Source organism: Hylobates moloch, unplaced genomic scaffold, assembly GCF_009828535.3.
Source record: "Hylobates moloch isolate HMO894 unplaced genomic scaffold, HMol_V3 SCAFFOLD_11, whole genome shotgun sequence".
Taxonomy (NCBI): Eukaryota; Metazoa; Chordata; class Mammalia; order Primates; family Hylobatidae; genus Hylobates; species Hylobates moloch.
In genome coordinates, this window is record NW_026652286.1 from 93,446,809 (window position 1) to 93,474,040 (window position 27,232).

At 47.0% G+C, this 27,232-nt stretch overlaps 1 protein-coding gene across 3 annotated transcripts in view; it reads left to right on the top strand.

Annotated features, from left to right (window-relative positions):
- GRIK4 (glutamate ionotropic receptor kainate type subunit 4) overlaps positions 1 to 27,232 on the top strand; it is a 483,112-nt gene that overhangs the window by 129,713 nt on the left and 326,167 nt on the right. For all 3 annotated transcript variants that reach the window (XM_032167730.2, XM_058446675.1, XM_058446676.1), the window contains exons 2-3: positions 20,543 to 20,647; positions 27,065 to 27,196. In XM_032167730.2, coding sequence (XP_032023621.1) covers positions 27,115 to 27,196 — 82 coding nt within the window. In that variant the 5' untranslated portion in view covers positions 20,543 to 20,647; positions 27,065 to 27,114. The remainder of the gene's footprint in view (positions 1 to 20,542; positions 20,648 to 27,064; positions 27,197 to 27,232) is intronic.

A 27,232-nucleotide genomic window follows, 5' to 3' on the forward strand; every position in this document is an offset into this window, starting at 1 on the left:
CCATCCTCTAGGCAGGTGCTTAGTCTGGAAGCCTGGAAGGCATCCTTGCTTTTCATTTCTCCACAACCCACATCTGATCCCCAGGTCCTGTCAATTCTACCTCCTAAAAAGCTTGCAAATGCAAACGTCTCTTCCTCTACCACTTCTACCTTTCTCACGTCGCCCTTATCTGTCTCCAGGACCTCTTCAGTGCCCACCCAATGGATGTCCCAGACTCCAGACTTAACCCCTCTAAAACTCTTTTCAAATTGCAGTCAGAGTGACCTTTCCATAAGAAATTCTGGTTATGTCATCCCTTTATGTAAAACTCTCAGTGGCTCTGTGGTACCCGTAGAATACAATCTAGACTTCCTAGCATGGCTGCTGTGGAGCCATCTTTGACCCGGATCTTATTCCCCCAGGGCAGCACCCCTCATTGCCTTTGGATCAGGAAAGATCCCTGTCTCCTGTCCCCTCCAGATACGGGCTCATCCTCCTCCCATCCCTCTGCTTCCCTTTTGTTGCCAGAAGGCGGTCTTGATCCGGACCCCAAGAGAGGGTTCTTGGACCTCATGCAAGAAAGAACTTGGGGCAAGTCCATAGAGTAGCGTGAAAGCAAGTTTATTAAGAAAGTAAAGGAATAACAGTTGTTGCCAGGAATTTGCTTTGTTTACTGTTAGTATATGAGTAATCCTAGATCTCAGAATCACAATAGTAGTAACAGGGGTCATTTTTTCCCAACTTACTCTATGTTCAGGTGTGGAATTTCTGTCTCCCAAGAGGAAATGTGACTTCACTTTGGTGCCAGTGGACAGAAAACTCTACCTGTGCCACATAGAAGTTTGGAATGTGCTTAATAGCTGGTTTTTATACCTTGATTTCAAGGTGGAAAGAAATTGATTATGAATCTCTAATAAATTTAAATCTCTTAAACCAGTAGGTGCTTAATTTTTTTTATTTAATTAGTGCCCATTTGAATTTCATGGGTTCTATTAATTAAAAAAATATATAAGACCCCAATCCATCACCATCAAATTGCCCTTGGACTTTTCCAAGGTATAATATCGGGTTTTATGCAAAATTCCAAGCTACCACACAACTTTCTTCTAACCATAACAAGGAGGGGGAACTGTTTCCTACCTTCTTTACATGTTGTGCATTGTTGTATTGTTGTGGTCCAGAAATGATAAACCTTTTTTTTTTGAGACACAGTCTCGTTCTGTCACCCAGGCTGGAGGGCAGTGGCACGATCTCAGCTCACTGCAACCTCCACCTCCCTGGTTCAAGCAGTTCCCCTGCCTCAGCCTTCTGAGTAGCTGGGATTTCAGGCACATGCCACTATGCCCAGCTAATTTTTTTTTGTATTTTTAGTAGAGATGGAGTTTCACCGTGTTTGCCAGACTGGTCTTGGACTCCTGACCTCAGGCAATCTGCCCACCTCGGCCTCCCAAAGTGCTGGGATTACAGGCATGAGCCACTGTGCCCGGCCCAGAAATGCTAAACCTTTTTAAAGATGGTGCAACTTTGAGTCCTTGGCTTGACTCTACAGGCTCTGAACTTCATGGCATATCCACTTTGCCATATCTGCAGGAGAGCTGTTCTATGTGAAACATCTCAGAGTTGCAAATATCACATGTGAATGATATGGTTACTTTAAGAAATGTCTGTATTGTATTTGAAGACTGTTTGCCATAAATCTGAAATTTGAATCTATGTATTTCAATTTGGTATGCTAAAAAGTCCTGAATTAGTGTAAAGATTTTTTTTTGTTATAATATTGTAAACTTGGTTCAAAAGTTAACTGAAAATATAAAACCCAAGTGATTTCTGTATAGTAAATTGAACTGTAAAAGTTAAAAAAAAAAAAAAAAAAAAAAAAAAACTAAAGGAATAAAGCTTGGCTGCTCCATAAGCAGTGCAGCCCACATGGCTGAGTATATTTATAGTTGTCTCTTGATTATATGCTAAGCAAGAGGTGGATTATTCATGAGTTTTCTGGGAAAGGGGTGGGCAATTCCCAGAACTGAGGGTTCCTCCCCTTTTTAGACCATATAGGGTAACTTCCTGATGTTGCCATAGCATTTGTAAACTGTCATGGCGCTGATGGGAGTGTCTTTTAACATGCTAATGCATTATAATAGGCATATAATGCGCAGTGAGGATGACCAGAGGTCACTTTTGTTGCTATCTTGGTTTTGGTGGGTTTTGGCCAGCTCATTTACCACATCCTGTTTTATCAGCAAGGTCTTTGTGATCTGTATCTTGTGTTGACCTCCCATCTCATTCTGTGACTTAGAATACCTAACTAACTTCCTGGGAATGCAGCCCAGTAGGTCTCAGCCTCATTTTACCCAGCTCCTATTTAAGATGGAGTTGCTCTGTTTCAAACACTTCTGACGCTTTGGCTGATTCCAACATTGTTTGGGTCTCAAATGTTCTTTCTTCTGAGGAGTCTTCTCTGGCCACCCCCGCTTCCCAAGCCTCGTTTGGGTGCTCTGTCCCGGTGTTCCCATGGCAACCAGGAAACATCCTCTGTGATCACACCGTCCACTTTGTATTGGGATTTGATGGCTACCTGTGTGTTTTTCCCAACACACATTATCTGTCTTGCACACAGCTATGTCCCCAGTACGGAATACAGTGCTGAGTTATGGAAGACAGTTTTAAAAAAAGTTATTAGCCAGGTGTGGTGGTGTGTGTCTGTGGTCCTAGCTACTCAGGAGGCTGAGGTGGGAGGATGGCTTGAGCCCAGGAGGTCCAGGCTGCAGTGAGCTATGATCATGCCACTGCCCTCCACCCTGGGCAAGATAGAGTAAGACCTCCATCTGTAAGGAAAACAACCAAACAAAACGAGTCACTGAGCCAGTACTATCACGAAAAGAACATTGACGGAGCAGCCAGGAGATGCGAGTATTAGAACTTGTTCCGGGACAAACTCTGGACCTTGGTTAAGTCATTTTCCCTCTCTGGACCTTTTTATATATTTTTTATTTTTTTATTTTTTGTATCTGTGAAGTAAGGAATCTATGCTAGGTGGTCCCCAAGCCCCCTTCTGGTTGTGAGGTCCTGGGACCCATCTTCTGAACCAAGGCTTCACTCTTCTCATCTCTCTTGACTTTCCAGGCTGTGAGGCCCCATCTTCTCCCTCTCCTTGGTGCTCCTGTCCCTTCAGGATGTGCTGGGAAGCAGAGCCTGGCATCCTGCCTTCAGCGGGGCTCAGCCATAGCCAGCAGCGGCCTTGGGTTCTCCTTGCGTCCAGGATGAGTATTCCTTGAAATTCTCTGCCGTCCTCCTCCTCACCTCATCTGTTTGCTGTCAGAACACTGCAAATAGGAAGCTTTTCATGCTGCCTCTGTCTCTGAATTATTATAATATTCAATAGGGAGGCATTAAATCTACGTGCTCCTGAGGCTGCACCTCCCCCAGTAGAAGTAGGAGATGCCTGGCCGCCATGGCCCCCTCCCAGAATACGTCCAGCCTCCACCTGCACTGGGAGCGTTTAATCTTAATACCTTGACTGCTCAAATGTTTCCCATATTCATTCAATACATTTACTGAGCACCCACTATATATGGCAGGCATTGTTCTAGGTGTCTAGGACTCATAAAGAACAAAGCAAACAAATCCCTACTCTCTAGGAGCTCGCTACTCTTTAGCAAGCGTGTAGAGGGGAAACTCATATAAATAAGAAATAGAATAAGTAAATTACATAATAAGCTACAAGGGGATAAGTGCTGTGGAAAAAAGAAAAATTAAAGCAGGGTAGCAAGGATGAAAGCCCCCTGAGAGTTAGAGATTTGAGTCAAGGCCTGGAAGAGGGTGAGGGAGTGTGTCAGCTCTTTGGAGGAATGTGTTCTAGGTCCAGGGCCGAGCTCAAGCACAGGCCCCAAGGTGGGAATGTGCAGGGCGTGCCTGAGGCACCGTGGGACACAGCGTTGCCTGTGGACTCTGCACATCAGGGTATCCGTCAGAGCACAAAGCCTGGAGCATAGTAGGCCCACCACTGATATTGGGGGTTAGCATACAGCCTGCGGGACCTGCAACTGAATGGCCCGCGACTTGTCTGAACAGTGCTACTTATTAAATCTAGTCTGGTCCTGTGGGAGGAGCTGGCAGGACTAAGTCTGACAATACTGTTTGCAACTTGGCTCATCGCTCGTTAGCTTTGTGATCCTTGGCAAATTACTGAACCGCTCTGAGTTTCCGGCTCTTCATCTTTGAAGGAGGGCTCTAACCCATGCCTCTTAGGGTTGTTGTGGGATTTGATAAAGTGACCGTGTGGAAGCAGCTAACTCAATGCATGTTGCAGCCAGGGTGTCTAATAACGTTAGTTCCAGCGCATCCCTTCCCCTGGTCTTTGGGCAAGGTATTTATTTTGTCTGAGCCTCAGTTTCCTCTTCTAGGAAATAGAGTATAATAGTCCCTGAGCTGCCTACTGCTTAGGCTTTAGTAATTATCAAGTCTAACAATGCTGATGATAGTACTTTATATATGGATGAGAAATTTTCAGGGGAGAGGGTCTGTGTGTGTGTGTGTGTGAGAGAGAGAGAGAGAGAGAGAAAGTGTGTGTGTATGTGATTGTGTGTATGTGTGTACAGTTCTGTGACACAGGGTTTTTTTGATTATTTCATAAATGTTTCACGGACAGGGATACTGTATTTTTTACAAGATCTTATGCCTCGCACACATTAAGTGCTCAGTAAATCCTTGTTGAATGAATGAAAGAGCAGTGAGGAAAATGCTCTTTGCTAGATTAAATGTGTGGATCAGAATCAGTAGAGCTGTTTGCTTCCAGGCAACGGGAATGTGGTTCCATTGTGAATTATATTTATCGGTAACTATGTGCCAGCTACTGTGTTAAGTATTTGCATGCATTTCTCATTTGAAACTGCAAATAGCCCTGTAAGATAGGTACTATTATTATTCCTGTTTTACAGACAAGGCAGCTGAGGCTGAGAGTTTAACGTCTTGGTCACAGTTAGTAATTGAGGGAGCTGGGATTGGAACCCAGCCTTCCGGAAGGAACACCTATGCCAGTTGCTCCAGAGGCTGCCTGAAATATTGCTGCCTCTTTCCGTGGCCTGATGGCTCGGGAGGGGGAGGAAGGATGTTCTTGCAGCCAGGCCAGGAGGAAAGTCCAAGGCTGTGAAGTCACTGCTCAGGTCATCAGTGAACCTTGCAGTAGAAGGGGAGAAGGCGAAGGGGTTGCCCTTCCTTGCCTGCAATAGACAATGAGGACGATCAAAGACAAGGATTGTTCTCTGCCCTGTACTTGAATTTGCCCTTTTCCTTTCGGTCTTAGAGCACGTTAAGAACTTGGTGGAACAAACCTGCACGTTGTGCACATGTACCCTAGAACTTAAAGTATAATAATAATAAAAAAAGAGGACAAAAAAAAGAACTTGGTGGAGATATGAGAGCTTTGGGCCTTATGCTTCCTTCTTAGATGCCTAAAACCTAAGGATGCATGTATGTATGTGTCTACGTATATGTACACGTATTAATGATATACATGTGTATGTACATATGTGTGTATGGTATGCCTTGTATATGTGTATGTCTGTGTGGATGTGTGATATGTATATGCATATATGGTGTGTAGTGTGTGTGTGCATGTGTAGGTATGGTGGTTGTGTGTGTGTGTCTGTCCTTCAAGAGCAGCGTGAAGATCCGTTTCTCTGCAAAGCCCCCTCTGACCATGCCTTGGCAGTGCTGAGAGGTCTCAGCCTGGGCCCTGTTCCTTGACTGTGTGACCGCGGTTCCCAGCCTGTGCTGGGTGACTGATGCCTGTGCCTGCCTCCCCTAACACAATGAGCCCCTGGAAAGAATGTCTTGTGTCATATTAGTTTTCCTTTCACATGCAATGGTATGTGGAATGCATGTTGAGTGTGTAGATGAACAAATGAATGAACAAATGGATGGCATCCGTGCCACCACTGCCTACACTGACCTTGGTTAGCCCGTCATCTACTCCTGATCACTCATGTCAGGGGCTTAATATCAAAGAGGCTGCCTTCCTATGGTTGGACCACCCAGATGGGACTTCAATGCCAGAAATCCTTGGCATCCATGCGGACATAGGGAACACTAGTGTCCCTGTGCATGGTTGGCATAGGTGATCTCCCCTTGCTCTCAGATCTGTTGAGGGGCTGGGCTGGGCAGCCAGCTGTGGTCTGGAAGCACATTTCTTCTGTGGTTCCTGAGAGTTCCCTGTCTGGTGCCCGCCTTCACATTCCCTTGCCTACTGGCTGGGTTGGCTGGAAAACGAAAGCATTGGGAAGTTGCTCTTCCCTGTGGTTAATGTGTTCCATGCCCGCTGTGTCCCCCTGCACTCAAGTTCTGGGCAATTACCCTCCTGCCGGGTTTTGTTGCTGAGCACAGCAGGTGGGCCTTGTTTGTAATTCACTTGCACCATTAATGCTGGGTTAGCACCAGAAGGGCGACTGATCCATTCAGTGCCCCCAGCCCCAGATGCCATTCCATAGCAGGGATGTTAGTTGGCTTTGGTGGTCCAATTGATTCTCCAGATTAAGGCATTTGAGAGGCTTAATCCATTGGCTGTCACAGAGTACTCACAATCATCCACACTAATGGAAAATCTGTACCTAAATACCCATCTCCCCAAATCATGGTGATTTGGCTTTGGACAATAATAGCAATAATCACAATAACAGCTGTCAAGCATTGAGCACTTGCTATTTGCAGGCATACTGCTAAGATCGCAGCTAATATTTGACAGCAACCTTAGGAATGTCTAGCATTTTCTCCACTTTATGAATGGGGAAACTGAGGTTTTGAGAGGTTAATCACTGTCCCAAGTCACATGACTGGTAGGTAGCGGCACCCAGGTTCTGGGAGCTCTGTTTAAAACAGATGCAGAGCTTGTGCTGATAACCACTCCCTTGTACTGCCTCCTTCTGGGAGTTTTTTGAAGTTTTGTGGATGGAGGGAGTGGGGGGACATCTCCAGCTTGCCATCCTAATTATTTTTTTGCTAGCATTGATATTAAGATGAGTCACTGAGTAGGGGAAAGATGAGTAGGATTAAAACATCCTCTGTAGGTTCACTTTTATTAATTAATCAATCATACACTTATTGAGCTCCAACTAGGTGGAAAACATTGTCCTAGGTGTTTTGAAGAAAACAAAGATAAATCATTCATCTGTTCAATAAATCTGAGAGATAGGGAGTCAGATATATCCTAGAACATAAGGTGGGAGGTGAATTGGTAGGGCGCGTTGGAAGAAGAATGCTAGGAACTAACCAACCACAGGGGTCTGATTTAGAAAAAAACCTTCCTTATTCTCACCGCATGTTATCAAACCATTTTTCACATGTAACATCTCTGATCATTGAACAGCCTGGTGAAGTAGGCAGGGCAGGTAATATGTCTCCTATTTTATGGGAAAGTAAGGCACAGAGAGATTCAAGGATCTGACCACAGTTACCCAGGGAACAAGTGGCAAAACTGGGTTTGAACACAGGCCTTCTGACTCCAAGTCCAGACCCTTTATTACAAAGACACTTCCATTAGAGCCTAACATTTGGGGATGGGCGGATCCAGACTCGTCAGTGTGTCTGATGTCCCACATCCTACGGAGACTGGCTCTGGACCTGCCAGGGCTCTGCTTCCCTTGGAGAACCACCATACGCTCCTACCCAATGCACAGCTGCTTGGAAATTTTCTTTTCCAGTTTGTGGGAAAATGTCTGTGCTCTGATGTTCCAGTGGAATCAGCCCAGTTCACTTCAGGGTCAGTTTTCCCCACATTCACACTCCCCCCAACATGTTGCTAGGTGTCTGTTAACTTCTCCAGGCCATCGGGTGCCCCTTGGTCCCATGGATTTTTTTGAGAGCACAGCTCTGGTCCTGGCCCTCCCTTGCCCAGAAACTTTTAATGGCTATTTGTTGCCTGGAGGATAAAGTCCAAACTCCTTAACCATGGCATTTGAGGCCTTCCAGAATCTGACTGCAATACTTACCCATCTCTGGGCCCCTCAGACACAATGGGTTCCTGCCAGATTTCGTTTTGTCACCATCCTTCGAACAGCCCTTGCTTGCTTTCCCCAGCACTTACCTGGAAGGTCTCTCCCCATCCAGCACATGCCTCGGGGCTCAGCGTGTGGCCCACATCTTCCAAGATTCTTGCTGCAATTGCGGGGACTCGGGGATATTTTTCTGCCTGCCTTCCAGCGCTGTTCCTTGTTTTGTGACAGAGGCCACCCTGACTTGTGAAAGCGGCTTCGCTGTGGACGGGCATGCTGAGTTCCTGCAGCCTGTTTTACTCTTCACACAAGGACATCATACTTCTCCAGGGAGCTTCTTGAGGGAAGGCACCACATCGGAGGGTCCTGGTGGCCGTCAGTGCCCAGCATGGAGCTGGGTGGGCCCCGAGCATGTGGGTATGCTGGTGTAGTGCCATAGAGCTGTGAGATCTGCCCATGTGGCAGCCCCCTGTTGGAGGAGGTACAGTACCCACAGCCTCTCTCCCCCTTCTGGCCGCCGGAGCTGGGTTCTCAGGTGTATGTGCCCCCTCACCAAGGTGCTATCCTTGTTGAGAGCAGGGATGACCCACTTGCTTACCTAGGGAGGTTGCGGATTTCCTCAAGGCTGTCCTGTGACTATAGAAGGAGGGGAGCCGAGCCTCCAGCCTCTGGACTTCTAACTCAGGGGCCGGAGACTAGCCTGGCTTTGCCTGTGGTTTCTGTGACATCTCTAGGCCACTGGCAGAGGGAAGGTGATGGGCCCTAGACAGGCTCTCTTCTGTAACCTGTGTCAAATGCAGATGCCCAGGGCAGCCTCTGGATGGGGTGTCCTCTGCATGCCTGACCCCCTTAGCAGACTGAACATAGTGGTTCCCCAGAGTTCCTCCTTCCCTGAGAGAGGGCCTGAGATCCAGCCAAGAACCAGAGCCAGGGATCTTTGAGGTGAGAAGCATGGCTATAGGTAGACTCAGGTGAACACTAGCTGTGGAGGGGGTGATACTGGTTGGAGGAGTGCAGGTCTTGGGGTGAACTCCCAGGGTCAGTGCTGGAGCTCCAGCTTCTGTCTGGGCAGCCAGAGCATAGGCTGAGGAGGAATGTTCCAGAGAGGCCACCAGAGACCTAGACAGGCCCAGCATTCACTGAACACTTGAACCTGGGCATAGGTGTATTAGCCTCATTCTGCAGAGGAGGGGATCTGGGCTCAGGGGGGTTAAGGAACAGGCCAAGATCTTGGAGCTAGGTATTGAGAGAGTCAGGATTCTTTATTGTGTTTGTAATTATTAACCAGACTTTTTAAGTGAAAATAAAAAAACTAGTCTAACCTCGCAGTTAAAAATGCAAACAATAGAGAACACTTGAGAATGAAAAGCAAGTCTCCCTCCTTCTCCGACTGGAGTCTTATATCCCCTCTCTGGGGGCAGCCAGTCAGCAGCCGGTTTCTCCTCCCTTGGCCCCCGAGGGAGCCTGGTGCCAGGACCTTGCCCCAAGCAGATGGGAGTCAGTGCTAACTGGGCTGATGGAAGGGGAGGGGTGGTATGGGCCCTGCATGTGCCCTTAGGCAATTCCGAGAGACTGTTCTGAGCTCAGATGACTCTAGTAGCATAGGTCTCTGAACCTTCAGCAGGACACCGCTCACATTGCTGTGGACCTATCTGGCTCTGCTGCCCTCTGCCCCACACCCCTGGGAGGGCTGAGGTGGGCTGGTTCTGGGTTTCTCCAAGGAATGCGCGCATCCAGGGATAGCTCCTTTCTCACCTGCTCTGGCTAAGACTGAAGAAAAAAAAAGATAGGGCCTACTTTCTGACGATGGTGGATAAGACAACAAAAAGCGCTGATGTGCACCAGAAGTGGCCGTGGACAGGACAGATATAGTGGGGTCTCCACTTGGGCATGATGGAGCCAGGCCAAGGGACAGGAGCTCTGCCTCTGTGCCCAGCAGCTGTCAGCCTCAGGACTTCCTCTTTGTCACGAACAGCAGTTCCAATGCTTTCCTCTGGCTTTGACCTGAGTATCATCACCTGGGAGTCCAGCATAGCCCTTGCTGGCTTCAGATGGTGACATTCTGCCTGCATGGCTCATTACACAGCTGCCACCCATCCCACCCTCTTCTCCAGGCTGAGAAGCCCAGCTCTTCTCAGTCCTCCTTAGGGAAGGTTGCAGCACACACACCCTCACTCAAACGCACAGTCAGTCATCTGCAGGACTGCTCATCTCTTCCCAAACACCCAGAGAGAGGCCTAGCAGAGGAGAGAGGGTTATATTTATCTGGAGGTGATTAAAATGCTGTCCTTAAAAGTTTTTCTCTCCAAGTTGGTCTTCTCTCCTGCTCACTTGATTCCTCTGTGGGCACCCTTCTGCAAGGTGTCTCTGCTCTAAGTGTGCTACAGACGGCTTCAGAACTGAGCTGTTTTGTTTCAAAGCCTTGGCTCATGTGGTCTTTGCCAGGAGCACCTGCCCCCCAGGGCCCAGCCTGGTGGCCTCAGATAAATGCCAGGGATATTTGTCACCATTCAGAGCCAGTCCTGCCCTTCCCATCCAGCTCTGTGGGCCTCATCTTCCACCTCCCGTGGCTGGCAATGAGCTCTTCCTCCTCTCGCCTCTGCCTACCTCCCTTGCAGTGTACAGGAGATGGGAGCTGCAGGCTCCTTGCCTTTTCTGTGAAGGATGCTGAGTCCAGTTCAGGGTTCATGGAGAAAATCGGCCCTCAATGCAGAACTTTATCCTAGACCAAGGGGTGCAGAGGGAGAGGGGACAGGCTTTTGTCCTTATGGGTGCCACAGCTAATGAGGGAGACTGGAAATCAACACAGTAGATATACAGAAAAGGAGCTCCAGCTTTGTGGTTTCAGCAGACTCCCTGTGATTTCTGAAACTCACTGTGCCATGTCCCATCCTAGGCCTCTGCCCTCCTCACGTGTTGTTTTCTCCATCCTGGTCTCTTCCCGGCTCCTCGCATCCTCCCTCCCAGGACCTGGCTAACTCAAGTCAAACATTTCATCCTCAGGGAAGTCTTCCCTCCCTGCTGCACCCTGAACCATCCTGTTCATTTCCTTCACAGTCTGTAATTATGGCATCAAGATACTTGAATATCTGATTAGTGTCTCTTAATGTCCCAGACTGTAAGCTCTATGAAGGCAGGGACTGTGTATATCCCAGGGCCTGGAAAATTACCTGCCATGCAGTAGACACTCAGTAGTATTCACTGAATAAAGTATAAATAGATAGTGGCATTAAGTGTGTGTACGTGCTTTGACCAGTCTTGGGTATGGGAACAACATAGATCCTTTGGTCGCAAAAGCACTTTACTCACCTGCAAAGTAATTCTACATCCATGATCTCGTTGAATCCTATTAACAACCCAGTAAGGAAGATGATACAAATGTCATTTCCCACCTTACAGCAGAGGAAATGGAAGCCCCAAGAGGTTATGTGATGGGTCCAAGGTCACACAGCTCTCTACTTCCAATCTGCTGATTTTTCTCCTCTGTCAGAAGGACTGACTTCTTCAGGGAAAGCTTCGGGAATGGGGTTGATCTGGACCTGCACTTTGCAGGTCAGAGGGCTGTGGATTAATACCAGCAAGCAGGCATGGGACGCCATCCTACTGGGGAAAGATGAGGATGCCATCAGAGTGTCTGTGTACAAGGGCTGGAAGGAAGCACTGAATGGGGTGGAGAGATGATGAAAGGCAGTTCCCATTTACTGACTGCATTATACCTGAGGTCTGTTGAAGCAACCTTTCCAGGGAGCCATTGTCTGCAGTTTTATATTTGTGGAAATAAAGTTCTCAGAGGTTAAGCAGCCAGCCCAAGGACGCATAGTGACAACTGGAATTGGAAGCCAGGGATGTCTTATCATGCCTCTGGGGAGGGGCCATGAGACGGAGTCTCGCTCTGTCGCCCAGGCTGGAGTGCAGTGGCGCAATCTCGGCTCACTACAAGCTCCGCCTCCCGGGCTCACGCCATTCTCCTGCCTCAGCCTCTCCGAGTAGCTGGGACTACAGGCGCCCGCCACCACGCCTGGCTAATTTTTTTGTATTTTTAGTAGAGACGGGGTTTCACCGTGGTCTCAATCTCCTGACCTCGTGATCCGCCCGCCTCGGCCTCCCAAAGTGCTGGGATTACAAGCGTGAGCCACCGCGCCCGGCCGGGGCCATTGTTTAGAGGTGCGTTAGGGGTCTGAAATCTGTGTGAAATATAGAGAGGAAACAAGACTTGTAATTCCTCATTCGTCTTGCTCCTTAGTGCCTGAGCATTTGGCATGACTGTCTCTAGTCCTGTGGCCTGGTTCCTACCACGTACCCACAGTTGTAGTGCTCAGGGAACGTCCACCCCTTAAGTCGGACCCAGGCGGTCAGTGCTGCCACTGCTCTTCAGTTTATTTAGGTGAGTCAGACCAGGTCCAGCTCCCAGCGTGAGTGCTCATTACCCCTGGCTAACCTGCCATGTCCTAACTCATCACAGACTCCTGGGAGCATCCCCTCATGGGACACCTGGGCCGATCTTTTGGCCAAAGGGTACTCCCAGATGCATTCTTCTGTTGCCGGCCCCCTTATTCAGCAAGACATGCAGGTGATCTGCTTGCATTTAACTCGACTTGTTCTCCAACATCATTATGATCATCACAATCACATTCCTACATTTCCTCAAGTGCCAACTGCCTGCTAGGTTCTGGGACATGCAGGGAAGGTGGGTGTAGTGAGTGATGGGTGAGAACAAGTTCCTGGAGCCTACGCCCAGTTCCTCCATTTCCCCGCTGAGTGACCTTGGCAAGTTACACAACCTCTCCGCCTTTGAGTTCCAGGTCTGCAGGTGGGGAGGATGGCAGTTAGGATGGCAGTATCTGCTTCGCAGGGTTCTCCTGAGGAGTAAATGAGTCTGAAGTAGTACTTTGCATATAGTAAATATTCAATAAAGATTATATTACCATAGAGTTCAGTTCTTACAACTGCAGAATTCCCAGAGCTTCTAAGAACCTTAGAGATCATCTAGTCTGATTCCCTCATTTTACAGAATGAGAGACTGCAGCTCAGAGAGTTGACTCCCAGAGCTGGTGAACACCCAGGTTCCTGATTCCTGGGATAGTCTTGCATCCTGGCATCTCCCCATTTGTTGTCAGGGAGAGAGGATACCTAGAAAGTGCTGCCCAACTGCATTAGGCCACAAGGGTTAATTCTCCCCCATGGAGGCCACAGAGGCTGGAGCAGACTCCCCTGTCATGGCCACCCCCTACCCCTGCACACTCCATCCAGGCTGCTGGCTGCCACTTGGAGTTTCTCCCAGCCAGTGGGGGAGTCAGGACAGCAGAGAAGTTCACATTCATTTTTTTGAGGAGCCTGGAGCATCAGGAAGAGTAATCAAGATCTTGTTGCCCACAGCGGGGAAAAAACCTGTCATTAATCTGGCTGCCCGTCTGATTCTCTCTACCCTTCCTGCCACCCCACACCAACTGGTGGCTGTCAGCCTCCTCTCTGACCCACCTCGGAAAATCACAATTAATGATGTAGTAGCCCTGTGAGGATGAGAGAGACCGGCGGAGGGACTGCTGACAAGTCAGGAGAGGAGAGGCTATTTGCACAACTGGGTCGATGGAGTCCAGACAGCATGTGCACAGCCAGAATACCATGAGCTGTCTGCAGGTGGTGCCTGTCTGTGCTGATGAACTGGCTGCTGCTCATGAATCAGCAAACATTTATTAAACTTCTAGTCAGTATAGACATAATAGCAGGTGTGGCAGGTGATACATGCCCCAAAGAGATGTTCCCCTGCTTTAAAAAATGCAAAGTGAAATAGCCATTCCTTCATTCATTCATGCATTTGACAGTATGTGTGTGTAGCTGCTGCATGCCAGGCACTGTCCAAGGTGGTGAAGATGAATAAGCATGTTAAAGCTCCTGCCCTCATGGGGCTTGTATTCAAAATACAAGCATGGAACCAGGGGGACAGTCTCTTTCCATTGAGAGAGATGTTAGAGGATCTTCTAGCTTGAGAAAATGGAACCAGTCTTGCAGTTGTAAAAAAGTGGAAATGAGTTTCCCCTTCTGGGAAAAGTGGAGACACCGATTTTTGGTGTTAAGGTAAGGACACATCCTGGGCAGGTAAATGGTCAAGCAGAGGTGAGAACCTGGAAGCCTCAGTTCTGAGTGCGGTGCTCACAGTGCATCTTTGAGGCCCTTGGGGGACAGCATGTGAATAAATGGTGCCCCATGAGCTGCGGACAGCGAAGGCTGGAGGGTCAAAGGAGGAGAGCCTGCGTGGGTAGAGAAATCGTACCTAGATTGTAAATTCCTCATCTTCAGTGACACCAAGTACCACTCACATGTAAATACTTTGCAGTTGACAGAGTGTTTCCACATATGTTCTCTGATTGGACTCTTTTATTTTTTTTTATTTTTATTTTTTTTATTATACTTTAGGGTTTTAGGGTACATGTGCACAATGTGCAGGTTTGTTACATATGTATCCATGTGCCATGTTGATTTCCTGCACCCATTAACTCGTCATTTAGCATTAGGTGTATCTCCTAATGCTGTCCCTCCCCCCTCCCCCCACCCCACAACAGTCCCCGGAGTGTGATGTTCCCCTTCCTGTGTCCATGAGTTCTCATTGTTCAATTCCCACCTATGAGTGAGAACATGCGGTGTTTGGTTTTTTGTCCTTGCGATAGTTTACTGAGAATGATGGTTTCCAGTTTCATCCATGTCCCTACAAAGGACATGAACTCATCATTTTTTATGGCTGCATAGTATTCCATGGTGTATATGTGCCACATTTTCTTAATCCAGTCTATCGTTGTTGGACATTTGGGTTGGTTCCAACTCTTTGCTATTGTGAATAGTGCTGCAATAAACATACGTGTGCATGTGTCTTTATAGCAGCATGATTTATAGTCCTTTGGGTATATACCCAGTAATGGGATGGCTGGGTCAAATGGTATTTCTAGTTCTAGATCCCTGAGGAATCGCCACACTGACTTCCACAATGGTTGAACTAGTTTACAGTCCCACCAACAGTGTAAAAGTGTTCCTATTTCTCCACATCCTCTCCAGCACCTATTGTTTCCTGATTTTTTAATGATGGCCATTCTAACTGGTGTGAGATGGTATCTCACTGTGGTTTTGATTTGCATTTCTCTGATGGCCAGTGATGATGAGCATTTCTTCATGTGTTTTTTGGCTGCATAAATGTCTTCTTTTGAGAAGTGTCTGCTCATGTCCTCTGCCCACTTTTTGATGGGGTTGTTTGTTTTTTTCTTGTAAATTTGTTTGAGTTCATTGTAGATTCTGGATATTAGCCCTTTGTCAGATGAGTAGGTTGCAAAAATTTTCTCCCATTCTGTAGGTTGCCTGTTCACTCTGATGATAGTTTCTTTTGCTGTGCAGAAGCTCTTTAGTTTAATGAGATCCCATTTGTCGATTTTGGCTTTTGTTGCCATTGCTTTTGGTGTTTTAGACATGAAGTCCTTGCCCACGCCTATGTCCTGAATGGTATTGCCTAGGTTTTCTTGTAGGATTTTAATGGTTTTAGGTCTAACATATAAGTCTTTAATCCATCTTGAATTAATTTTTGTATAAGGTGTAAGGAAGGGATCCAGTTTCAGCTTTCTATATATGGCTAGCCAGTTTTCCCAGCACCATTTATTAAATAGGGAATCCTTTCCCCATTTCTTGTTTTTGTCAGGTTTGTCAAAGATCAGATAGTTGTAGCTATGCGGCGTCATTTCTGAGGGCTCTGTTCTGTTCCATTGATCTATGTCTCTGTTGTGGTACCAGTACCATGCTGTTTTGGTTACTGTAGCCTTGTAGTATAGTTTAAAGTCAGGTAGTGTGATGCCTCCAGCTTTGTTCTTTTGGCTTAGGATTGACTTGGCGATGCGGGCTCTTTTTTGGTTCCATATGAACTTTAAAGTAGTTTTTTCCAATTCTGTGAAGAAAGTCATTGGTAGCTTGATGGGGATGGCATTGAATCTATAAATGACCTTGGGCAGTATGGCCATTTTCACGATATTGATTCTTCCAACCCATGAGCATGGAATGTTCTTCCATTTGTTTGTATCCTCTTTTATTTCATTGAGCAGTGGTTTGTAGTTCTCCTTGAAGAGGTCCTTCACATCCCTTGTAAGTTGGATTCCTAGGTATTTTATTCTCTTTGAAGCAATTGTGAATGGGAGTTCACTCATGATTTGGCTCTCTGTTTGTCTGTGATTGGTGTACAAGAATGCTTGTGATTTTTGTACATTGATTTTGTATCCTGAGACTTTGCTGAAGTTGCTAATCAGCTTAAGGAGATTTTGGGCTGAGACAATGGGGTTTTCTAGATATACAATCATGTCATCTGCAAACAGGGACAATTTGACTTCCTCTTTTCCTAGTTGAATACCCTTTATTTCCTTCTCCTGCCTGATTGCTCTGGCCAGAACTTCCAGCACTATGTTGAATAGGAGTGGTGAGAGAGGGCATCCCTGTCTTGTGCCAGTTTTCAGAGGGAATGCTTCCAGTTTTTGCCCATTCAGTATGATATTGGCTGTGGGTTTGTCATAGATAGCTCTTATTATTTTGAGATACGTCTCATCAATACCTAATTTATTGAGAGTTTTTAGCATGAAGGGTTGTTGAATTTTGTCAAAGGCCTTTTCTGCATCTATTGAGATAACCATGTGGTTTTTGTCTTTGGTTCTGTTTATACGCTGGATTACATTTATTGATTTGCGTATGTTGAACCAGCCTTGCATCCCAGGGATGAAGCCCACTTGATCATGGTGGATAAGCTTTTTGATGTGCTGCTGGATTCGGTTTGCCAGTATTTTATTGAGGATTTTTGCATCAATGTTCATCAAGGATATTGGTCTGAAATTCTCTTTTTTGGTTATGTCTCTGCCAGGTTTTGGTATCAGGACGATGCTGGCTTCATAAAATGTGTTAGGGAGGATTCCCTCTTTTTCTATTGATTGGAATAGTTTCAGAAGGAATGGTACCAGTTCCTCCTTGTACCTCTGGTAGAATTCAGCTGTGAATCCATCAGGTCCTGGACTCTTTTTGGTTGGTAAGCTATTGATTATTGCCACAATTTCAGAACCTGTTATTGGTCTATTCAGAGATTCGACTTCTTCCTGATTTAGTCTTGGGAGGGTGTATTTGTCGAGGAATTTATCCATTTCTTCTAGATTTTCTAGTTTATTTGCATAGAGGTGTTTGTAGTATTCTCTGATGGTAGATTGTATTTCTGTGGGATCGGTGGTGATATCCCCTTTTTCGTTTTTTATTGCATCTATTTGATTCTTCTCTCTTTTCTTCTTTATTAGTCTTGCTAGCGGTCCATCAATTTTGTTGATCTTTTCAAAAAACCAGCTCCTGGATTCATTAATTTTTTGAAGGGTTTTTTGTGTCTCTATTTCCTTCAGTTCTGCTCTGATTTTAGTTATTTCTAGCCTTCTGCTAGCTTTTGAATGTGTTTGCTCTTGCTTTTCTAGTTCTTTTAATTGTGATGTTAGGGTGTCAATTTTGGATCTTTCCTGCTTTCTCTTGTGGGCATTTAGTGCTATAAATTTCCCTCTACACACTGCTTTGAATGTGTCCCAGAGATTCTGGTATGTTGTATCTTTGTTCTCGTTGGTTTCAAAGAACATCTTTATTTCTGCCTTGATTTCATTATGTACCAATAGTCATTCAGGAGCAGGTTGTTCAGTTTCCATGTAGTTGAGCGGTTTTGAGTGAATTTCTTAATCCTGAGTTCTAGTTTGATTGCACTGTGGTCTGAGAGACAGTTTGTTATAATTTCTGTTCTTTTACATTTGCTGAGGAGAGCTTTACTTCCAACTATGTGGTCAATTTTGGAATAGGTGTGGTGTGGTGCTGAAAAAAATGTATATTCTGTTGACTTGGGGTGGAGAGTTCTGTAGATGTCTATTAGGTCCACTTTATGTAGCGCTGAGTTCAATTCCTGGATATCCTTGTTAACTTTCTGTCTCGTTGATCTGTCTAATGTTGACAGTGGGGTGTTAAAATCTCCCATTATTATTGTGTGGGAGTTTAAGTCCCTTTGTAGGTCACTGAGGACTTGCTTTATGAATCTGGGTGCTCCTGTGTTGGGTGCATATATATTTAGGATAGTTAGCTCTTCTTGTTGAATTGATCCCTTTACCATTATGTAATGGCCTTCTTTGTCTCTTTTGATCTTTGTTGGTTTAAAGTCTATTTTATCAGAGACTAGGATTGCAACCCCTGCCTTTTTTTGTTTTCCAGTTGCTTGATAGATCTTCCTCCATCCCTTTATTTTGAGTCTATGTGTGTCTCTGCACGTGAGATGGGTTTCCTGAATACAGCACACTGATGGGTCCTGACTCCTTATCCAGTTTGCCAGTCTGTGTCTTTTGATTGGAGCATTTAGCCCATTTACATTTAACGTTAATATTGTTATGTGTGAATCTGATCCTGTCATTATGATGTTAGTTGGTTATTTTGCTCGTCAGTTGCTATTGTTTCTTCCTAGCCTCGATGGTCTTTACAATTTGGCATGTTTTTGCAGTGGCTGGTACCGGTTGTTCCTTTCCATGTTTAGTGCTTCCTTCAGGAGCTCTTTTAGGGCAGGCCTGGTGGTGACAAAATCACTCAGCGTTTGCTTGTCTGTAAAGTATTTTATTTCTCCTTCACTTATGAAGCTTAGTTTGGCGGGATAGCAAATTCTGGGTTGAAAATTCTTTTCTTTAAGAATGTTGAATATCGGCCCCCACTCTCTTCTGGCTTGTAGAGTTTCTGCTGAGAGATCAGCTGTTAGTCTGATGGGCTTCCCTTTGTGGGTAACCCGACCTTTCTCTCTGGCTGCCCTTAACATTTTTTCCTTCATTTCAACTTTGGTGAATCTGACAATTATGTGTCTTGGAGTTGCCCTTCTCGAGGAGTATCTTTGTGGCGTTCTCTGTATTTCCTGAATCTGAATGCTGGCCTGCCTTGCTAGATTGGGGAAGTTCTCCTGGATAATATCTTGCAGAGTGTTTTCCAACTTGGTTCCATTCTCCCCATCATTTTCAGGTACACCAATCAGACGTAGGTTTGGTCTTTTCACATAGTCCCAAATTTCTCGGAGGCTTTGTTCATTTCTTTTTATTCTTTTTTCTCTAAACTTCCCTTCTCTCTTCATTTCATTCATTTCGTCTTCCATCAGCGATACCCTTTCTTCCAGTTGATTGCATCTGCTACTGAGGCTTCTGCAATCTTCGTGTAGTTCTCGAAACCTGGCTTTCAGCTCCATCAGCTCCTTTAAGCCCTTCTCTCCATTGGTTATTCTAGTTATCCATTCTTCTAATATTTTCTCAAAGTTTTTAACTTCTTTGCTATTGTTTTGAATTTCCTCTCGTAGCTCAGAGTAGTTTGATCGTCTGAAGCCTTCTTCTCTCAACTCATCAAAGTCATCCTCCATCCAGCTTTGTTCTGTTGCTGGTGAGGAACTGCGTTCCTTTGGAGGAGGAGAGGTGCTCTGTTTTTTAGAGTTTCCAGTTTTTTTATTCTGTTTTTTCCCCATCTTTGTGGTTTTATCTACTTTTGGTCTTTGATGATGGTGATGTACAGATGGGTTTTTGGTGTGGATGTCCTTTCTGTTTGTTAGTTTTCCTTCTACCAGACAGGACCCTCAGCTGCAGGTCTGTTGGAGTTTACTAGAGGTCCACTCCAGACCCTGTTTGGCTGGGTGTCAGCAGCGGTGGCTGCAGAACAGCGGATTTTCGTGAGACCACAAATTCAGCTGTCTGATAGTTCGTCTGGAAGTTTTGTCTCAGAGGAGTACCCGGTTGAATGAGGTGTCAGTCTGTCCCTACTTGGGGGGTGCCTCCCAGTTAGGCTGCTCAGGGGTGAGGGACCCACTTTAGGAGGCAGTCTGTCCGTTCTCAGATCTCCAGCTGCGTGCTGGGAGAACCACTACTCTCTTCAAAGCTGTCAGTCAGACAGGGACCTTTAAGTCTGTGGAGGTTCTTGCTGAGTTTTTGTTTGTCTGTGCCCTGCCCCCAGAGGTGGAGCCTATAGAGGCAGGCAGGCCTCCTTGAGCTGTGGTGGGCTCCACCCAGTTCGAGCTTCCTGGCTGCTTTGTTTACCTAAGCAAGCCTGGGCAATGGCGGGCGCCCCTCCCCCAGCCTCGCTGCCGCCTTGCAGCTTGATCTCAGACTGCTGTGCTAGCAATCAGCGAGACTCCGTGGGCACAGGACCCTCCGAGCCAGGTGCGGGACACAATCTCCTAGTGTGCCGTTTTCCAGGCCCGTTGGAAAAGCGCAGTATTGGGGTGGGACTGACCTGATATTCCAGGTGCCGTCTGTTTCCCCTTTCTTTGACTAGGAAAGGGAACTCCCTGACCCCTTGCGCTTCCCGAGTGAGGTAATGCCTTGCCCTGCTTCGGCTCGCGCACAGTGCGCTTCACCGACTGTCCTGCACCCACTGTTAGGCACTCCCTAGTGAGATGAAACCGGTACCTCAAGCAGAAATGCAGAAATCATCCGTCTTCTGTGTCGCTGGGGCTGGGAGCTGGAGACCGGAGCTGTTCCTATTCGGCCATCTTGGCTCCACCCTCCGATTGGACTCTTTTATTATTCCAACAGATACTTTCTGAGTGCCTACTATGTGCCAGCCTGTGCTAGGCACTGAGGACACAGGTGGAAAAGCCCGAATTGCTCCCTGCTCTCCTGGCGCTTATCACCCCGGAGGTAGGCACTGCCATTCCCATGTTACTGGTGGAGGAAGAGGCAGGCTGTGAGGGGGGCAGCTGCTCAAGAGCATTCATTGTAAGACCCAGAGCCAGATGGAGCCCAGCTTCTGTCCAGTCTGGGCCTTCCCTTCCCTCTGCACTCAGGATCAGCAAGGCTTCTGTCGGGTGTCAAGAGCAGGATTCTCAAATAGATGGGGAATTTCTGTCTTTGAACTCTCTGTCTTCCAAACTACCTAAAGTATGGGATTGAGGCCCAGCTCTGTCTAGGTGGGGACTGTCAGAGACCCTCTGAGGTTGGAAGCTGTACTGACATACCTGCTTTCAACCTAAATTCTGCCAACACTGCTGAATTCAACCATAGTCAAAGCAGGGGCCTGGGATTTGTGATTGTATATGATTAGACACATACTTCAATTTGAACACAGCATTGCTGTTTTTGTTGCATGAGCTTGGATAAGTTACTGAGCCTTTCTGAGCCTCAGCTTCCTCATTTGTGAAATGGAGATGCAATGCCATCTTACAGGGTGAGTGCACGGTCATGAAGAGTTAGTATTTATCATTATTATTATTATTATTATTATTTGAGACAGTATCTCGCTCTGTCACCCAGGTTGAAGTGCAGTGGCACGATCTCTGTCCACTGCAACCTCTGCCTCCCAGTTCAAGTGATTCTCCTGCCTCAACCTCCTGATTAGCTGGGATTACAGGTGCCCGCCATCACACCTGGCTAATTTTTGTATTTTTAGTAGAGACGGGATTTCACCATGTTGGCCAGGCTGGTCTCAAACTCCTGACCTCATGTGATCTGCTCGCCTTGGCCTCCCAAAGTGCTGGGATTACAGGTGTGAGCCACCACGCCTGGCCAGTATTTATTATTGAGTGCTTACTCCAAGCAGCAGTGCACAGCATCTTATCATGCAATCCTTATAGCAATTCCATGAGGGAGCTATTAACATCCCCATATTACAAATGAAGAAGTCAAGGTTTAGAGATGTTAGCTCACTTGCCCAAGGTGTGCAGCTAGTACATGGCAGCATAGGGCTCAACCCCATGTTCTTACCTGTGGCAGCCAGACCAAGCCCCAGGCACAGAATCAGAGGGCAGTACACATTTGTTTCCCTCCCCTTCTCAGCATATATTACTGTGATTCCCCTTGGCCTGCATCTGCTGCATTATGTCTGCTTAGGTTGTTTGTTTTAACTACAGGGACTATACAAAATGCACACACCAAACTGGGAATTTATTTCATATTGGCCCCATCTGTTTATTTATTCATTCGGCCGATATTCTTGGAGCACCTACTATGTGCCAGATCGGGTGCTGGGTACTTGATGCTGTCCAGACAGCATCGTTGTCATAAGTAGGATGTGTGTCCCATTGAGGCGTGTTAGGGTATGGTGGCAGCAGATGGGGAGGGGATCACAGAAGCCTCGAGGGGAGCTGACGAGCTGAACCTGGAAAACACAGCTTGCAATCCATCAGGGGATGGGACTGCATTCCAAGCAGAAGTGCACGCAGGGGGCAGAGGGCACAGTGAAAGCACACAACTTTTGTAGGGGAGTGGGGCTTCGGCTCTGCTGGGGCATCAGGTGCCGTAGGGTATGGGGTAGGGACAGGTGAGCAAGGCCAGATCATGGGAGGGTTTATCTATTAGATTGAGGAGATTGCCCTGATCTCCTGTGCAATGGAGAGCTCCCCAAGACTTTAGTGCAGGAGTGTGTGATTATCAAGTTTGTATTTCTGTAAGAAGCCCCTGGCTGCTCTATGGAGAACTGAATGGAGAGAGAAAGACCAGAGGATGGGGGCCCAATGAAGATGCTGTTGCAGAGATCCAGGTTGTTGCTGACAAATGTCTGTACGTGGACAGCCGGTGGTGATGGAGAGAAAGGTGTGGTATTTAGGAGGCAGCACTGTTAGGATCTGGGGTCTTATTAAATGTAGGGGTGTGGGGACAGAGGAATCTAGGGTAACTCTCGGCCTTCTGGCTTGGGTGACTGGTGGATTGTGGTGCCACCTACAAGAAGAAGTAGGAGGAGGAGCAGGTGGCGGGCATGGTGGAGACTACACCTTCTCTTTAGAACAAGGTGTTTGTGGCGTGCTGTGGGATCCCCGGGTGGAGATGTCATCAGGCAGATGTGCAGTTGTAAGTCTGGGCTTGAGCTGTCGATGTCAATGCCACAGCTTGCAGGTGGAGGAGAATATACCATGAGCAGGGGAGAAACCCCCCATGGAGGGTAATGGTCATGGAAAGAGCATCTTGGTGCTCTAACTTCAGGATAATTTCGTTTTTTGCCCCTGAATTATTAAAATATTTTCTGTTAATGAAGGATGCACTATTAGGTCCTAGGACTAGATTTATCTGAATGTTAAGCTGAAAATAAGACCCCAAATGTCTTTGTGTTTTTTGATGAAGAATCTAAAAGCTTCATCTTTCTGCTCTGTAGCAGTTAAGATAGAAAAGCTAGTGGAGTGAGAGACCTAGTTAGCCTTGGCTCTGCCTCCAGACAGTTGTATGACCTTCAGCTAGGCACGTATCTTTTCTTGGGCACAGCTTCCTCATCTGTAATAGAGCTTGTTCTGTGGATTAACTATGATAAAGACTGTCCAAAGAATTTTGCAAGCCACTGAGCCTTACAGACATGCAACATGGTGGCTCTTTTCATTCTTTTATGGTTTAAGAGGAAATTATTTCTCATCACTGTGTCTAGGGAGTCACAGAGCTGAGGCCCAAGAGCAGCCCAGAACCTGAGCCACTGTCATGCTTAAATATAGTCTTGGCTGGGTGCGGTGGCTCACGCCTGTAATCCTAGCACTTTGGGAGGCCGAGGCGGGTGGATCATCTGAGGTCAGGAGTTCGAGACCAGCCTGGTCATCATGGTGAAGTCCCATCTCCACTAAAAAAATTAGCCGGGCTTGGTAGTGGGTATGTGTAATCCCAGCTACCTGGGAGGCTGAGGCAGGAGAATTGTTTGAACCTGGGAGGTGGAGATTGCAGTGAGCCAAGATCGCGCCACTGCACTCCAGCCTGAGTGACAGAACAAGACTCTGTCTCAAAAAAAAATGTAGTCTCCAGGATCCACCAGTCTTTGGGGCCATGAGCAGTTACACTCAGTTCCTCAGGCCTGCACGAACTGAGTGTAGTTCTGTCATCAAATAAAATTTACACAGGGTAATCTGACACCTATTTAGCAGTCTGCATAATAATTATGGTGCAGCATGCTGATCAGGCATAAATGGAAGGCATTTGAGGTAAGTGATTATATTTAGTAGTACTTTTATATAGCCTAACCAGATTATTACAGTTTTTTTCTCCTTGTTCATTCATTTATCCACTCAACAAATATTTATTAAGGCCCTATAATATACCAGGCACTGTTCTAGGCCCTGGGGATACAGTCTAAACAAGATTCCTGTCCTTGCCCCACCTCTATTGAGCTTAAATTCTAGTAGGGAGACAGAAAATCACTGAATAATCAACTTTATCCATAATGAGTAAGAATGTCTAGCTTCTCCTGAGACTGTATTTGCTTTAATCTATCCCTGCACCAACACCCATGAATTAAAGAACAAAGATTCTGGGCCTGATTTGCCAACAGCGGAGTTGCCTTCAACCCCATCCTTTACTCTTTATCTTCCTCCGTCTTCCTCTAGCAGGCGATTGCTTGAGGCCTTCCATTCGTTGAACAAATATGTGCTATACACCTATTATGTATAAATAGACTCTGGGGATGGGGATGCAACAGGAACCTGGACATCGTCCTTGCCCTTAAGGAGCACATACTGATCCCAGGCCTAGACGCATAAAGGCAACAGCAGTGGCAGGAAAAGTGCTGCTCTCAGAGCCATGCCAGGGTGCTGATGGCTCACAGAGAGAGGCCCCATTCTGGCCATGGCAGGGGTGAGCAGAGGGGTGTTCTTTGAGCAGAAGGGATGCCCTGTGCACAGGAAGTGACAAGGCTTTGAGTGTGGATGAAATGTTAAGTGTGCTGGGGGAGGCGGGGTGTCCCTGAACAAAATTTTTTTCTGAGGCATAACACACATAAAGAAGAGTGCACACATCATAAGTTTACAGCTCAGTGAGCTTTCACAAAGTGAACACACCTCTGCAAGCAACACTCAGTGTGAAAACCAGAGAACATCACCAGCACTGGCGAGTCCCCTCGTGTCCCCTGCCATTCTCCACCCTAACCGTGAAATTGGACTTCCAACAACACAGAGTGGTTTGGTCTGTTTTTACATTTTATATAGACAGCATTATTCTGTCTCTAGAATGTGTAATCTTTTGTACCAGTCTTTTTTTGCTAAATCTTATATTTATGAGATTCATCCTTGCTGTTGCATGTGGTTGTTGATTATTCATTTTCATTTCTGTATAACATTCCGCTGTGTGCATATATAATGTATTTCTCCCATTGTGCTTTTGGACATTTGGGTGGTTTCCAGTTTGGGGAAACAAAACCACCAGAGTGCTGCTATGGACATTCTAGTGCATGTCTTTGGTGATCATATACATGCATTTCTGCTTGATATATACCTAGGAATGGAGTCAGTGGGTCATTAGGCTAGATGTAAAGCTCTAGTAGACCAGTTTTCCAAAGTACTTATATCAGTTTACACTCCTACTAACACTGCATAAGAGTTCCAGTTTTTCCACATCCTTGCTAACACTTAATGTTGTCTTTTTTTAAAAAAATCATTATAGTGAGTGTACAGTGGTTATATTATTGTGGTTTAAAATTTCATTTTCCTGATGCTTAATGAGGCTGGGCACCTTTTCAAATGTTTGTAAGCCATTTGGATATCTTCTTTAGTAAAGTGTCTGTTCAAGCCTTTGCCCATTTTCCAATTGGATTGTCTGTCTAGGGGATGGAGGGCGAAACGTTTTTTTTTTTATTTTTTTTTTGAGATGGAGTCTCGCTCTGTCGCCCAGGCGGCAGTGCAGTGGCACGATCTTGGCTCACTGCAAGCTCCGCCTCCCCGGTTCACACCATTCTCCTGCCTCAGCCTCCCGAGTAGCTGGGACTACAGGTGCCCGCCACCACACCTGGCTAATTTTTTGTATTTTTAATAGAGATGGGGTTTCACCATGTTAGCCAGGATGGTCTCGATCTTCTGACTTCGTGATCTGCCCACCTTGGCCTCCTAAAGTGCTGGGATTACAGGCGTGAGCCACCGCACCCAGCCAAACATTTTAATACTACTCTGCCAACCCAGGCACCTGGGATTAGCATATCCAGGTGCTCATCAGCCGCACCCTCACCCCAGTGAAGCAAGCAGAGCTGGCCATCGGCAGACTCTGGGTCTCAGTGGGGGCCAAGGCACATGCTGCCTTGGGGAGAGGCAGCCCCCTGCAAGGTTCTGGATTTGACATCAGAGGCCCACCCACCTCAGGAAGGAGGAGAGGGATTGGTAGAGGATGGGGGTGGGGCTGGTTTTCAGCGGTAGTAGAGCAGATGTAGAAAGCAGCTGATAACCTGGGAGGTGTGTCTGCCCTCCATATTTGCTAGGAACGGACCTCTCCCATCTGGGCCAGGGAGGACCTGACATTTGTGTAGCACCTCATTTAGGCCAGACCCTGAGCATGGTGGCTTCTCCGATGTTACCTTGATTCTTCTTTAGTTCAACTCCACCAGGAGGGGTTGTTATACGACTTTTACATGTGAGGACCCTGAACCGAGACACAGAGGGGCCCTCATGGAGGCCACACAACTGGCAAGTGGAGGAGCTGGCCTTGAACCCAGTTCCCTCTCACACCTCTCCTCAGTGTGCAGTGCCTGTGCTGCGTTTGGGGCAATGGAGTAACCCTCCCAACTCTCCCATCCCTTCCTTTTCTGCTCACCCATGGCTCCAATTCCTTAAGAGCAGATGAGGGTTTTGTTTGTTTGTTTGTTTGAGACAAAGGCTCGCTCTGTCGGCCGGGCTGGAGTGCAATGGCGAATAGCACAACCTCGGCTCACTGCAACCTCTGCTTCCTGTGTTCAAGTCTGTGCCACAGAGTCCCGAGTAGCTGAGATTACAGGCATGCGCCACCACGCCCACCTAATTTTTGTATTTTTAGTAGAAATGGGGTTTCTCCATGTTGGCCAGGCTGGTCTTGAACTCCTGGCCTCAAGCGATCCACCTGCCTTGGCCTCCCAAAGTGCTGGGATTACAGGCGTGAGCCACCGTGCCTGGCTGAGAGCAGATGAGGTTCTTCATTTCTAATGACACGCCATGAATCATCCAACCACAGTTACAGCAACCTGCCCCATGTCGATCACAGAGCTGAAGTTAGAACGTGAGCCTTCTTTGAGCCCGGCATGTAGGGAGGAAAGACAAAGGGGCCTCTCTGGCTCCTGGGTGTCACTGGGGTGGTGGGGCAGCTGCCCAGCTGGAGCCTGGGACTCACGTGCCCCCCCCACCCCCTCTCTCGCAGCGTTATGTCATGCCCAGGCCAGCAGGGGGCTCCATGAGGATTCATAGAAGATGCCCCGCGTCTCGGCGCCTTTGGTGCTGCTTCCTGCGTGGCTCGTGATGGTCGCCTGCAGCCCGCACTCCTTGAGGATCGGTAAGTGTGGCCCAGCTTGGGGCAGTGCCCCCACCC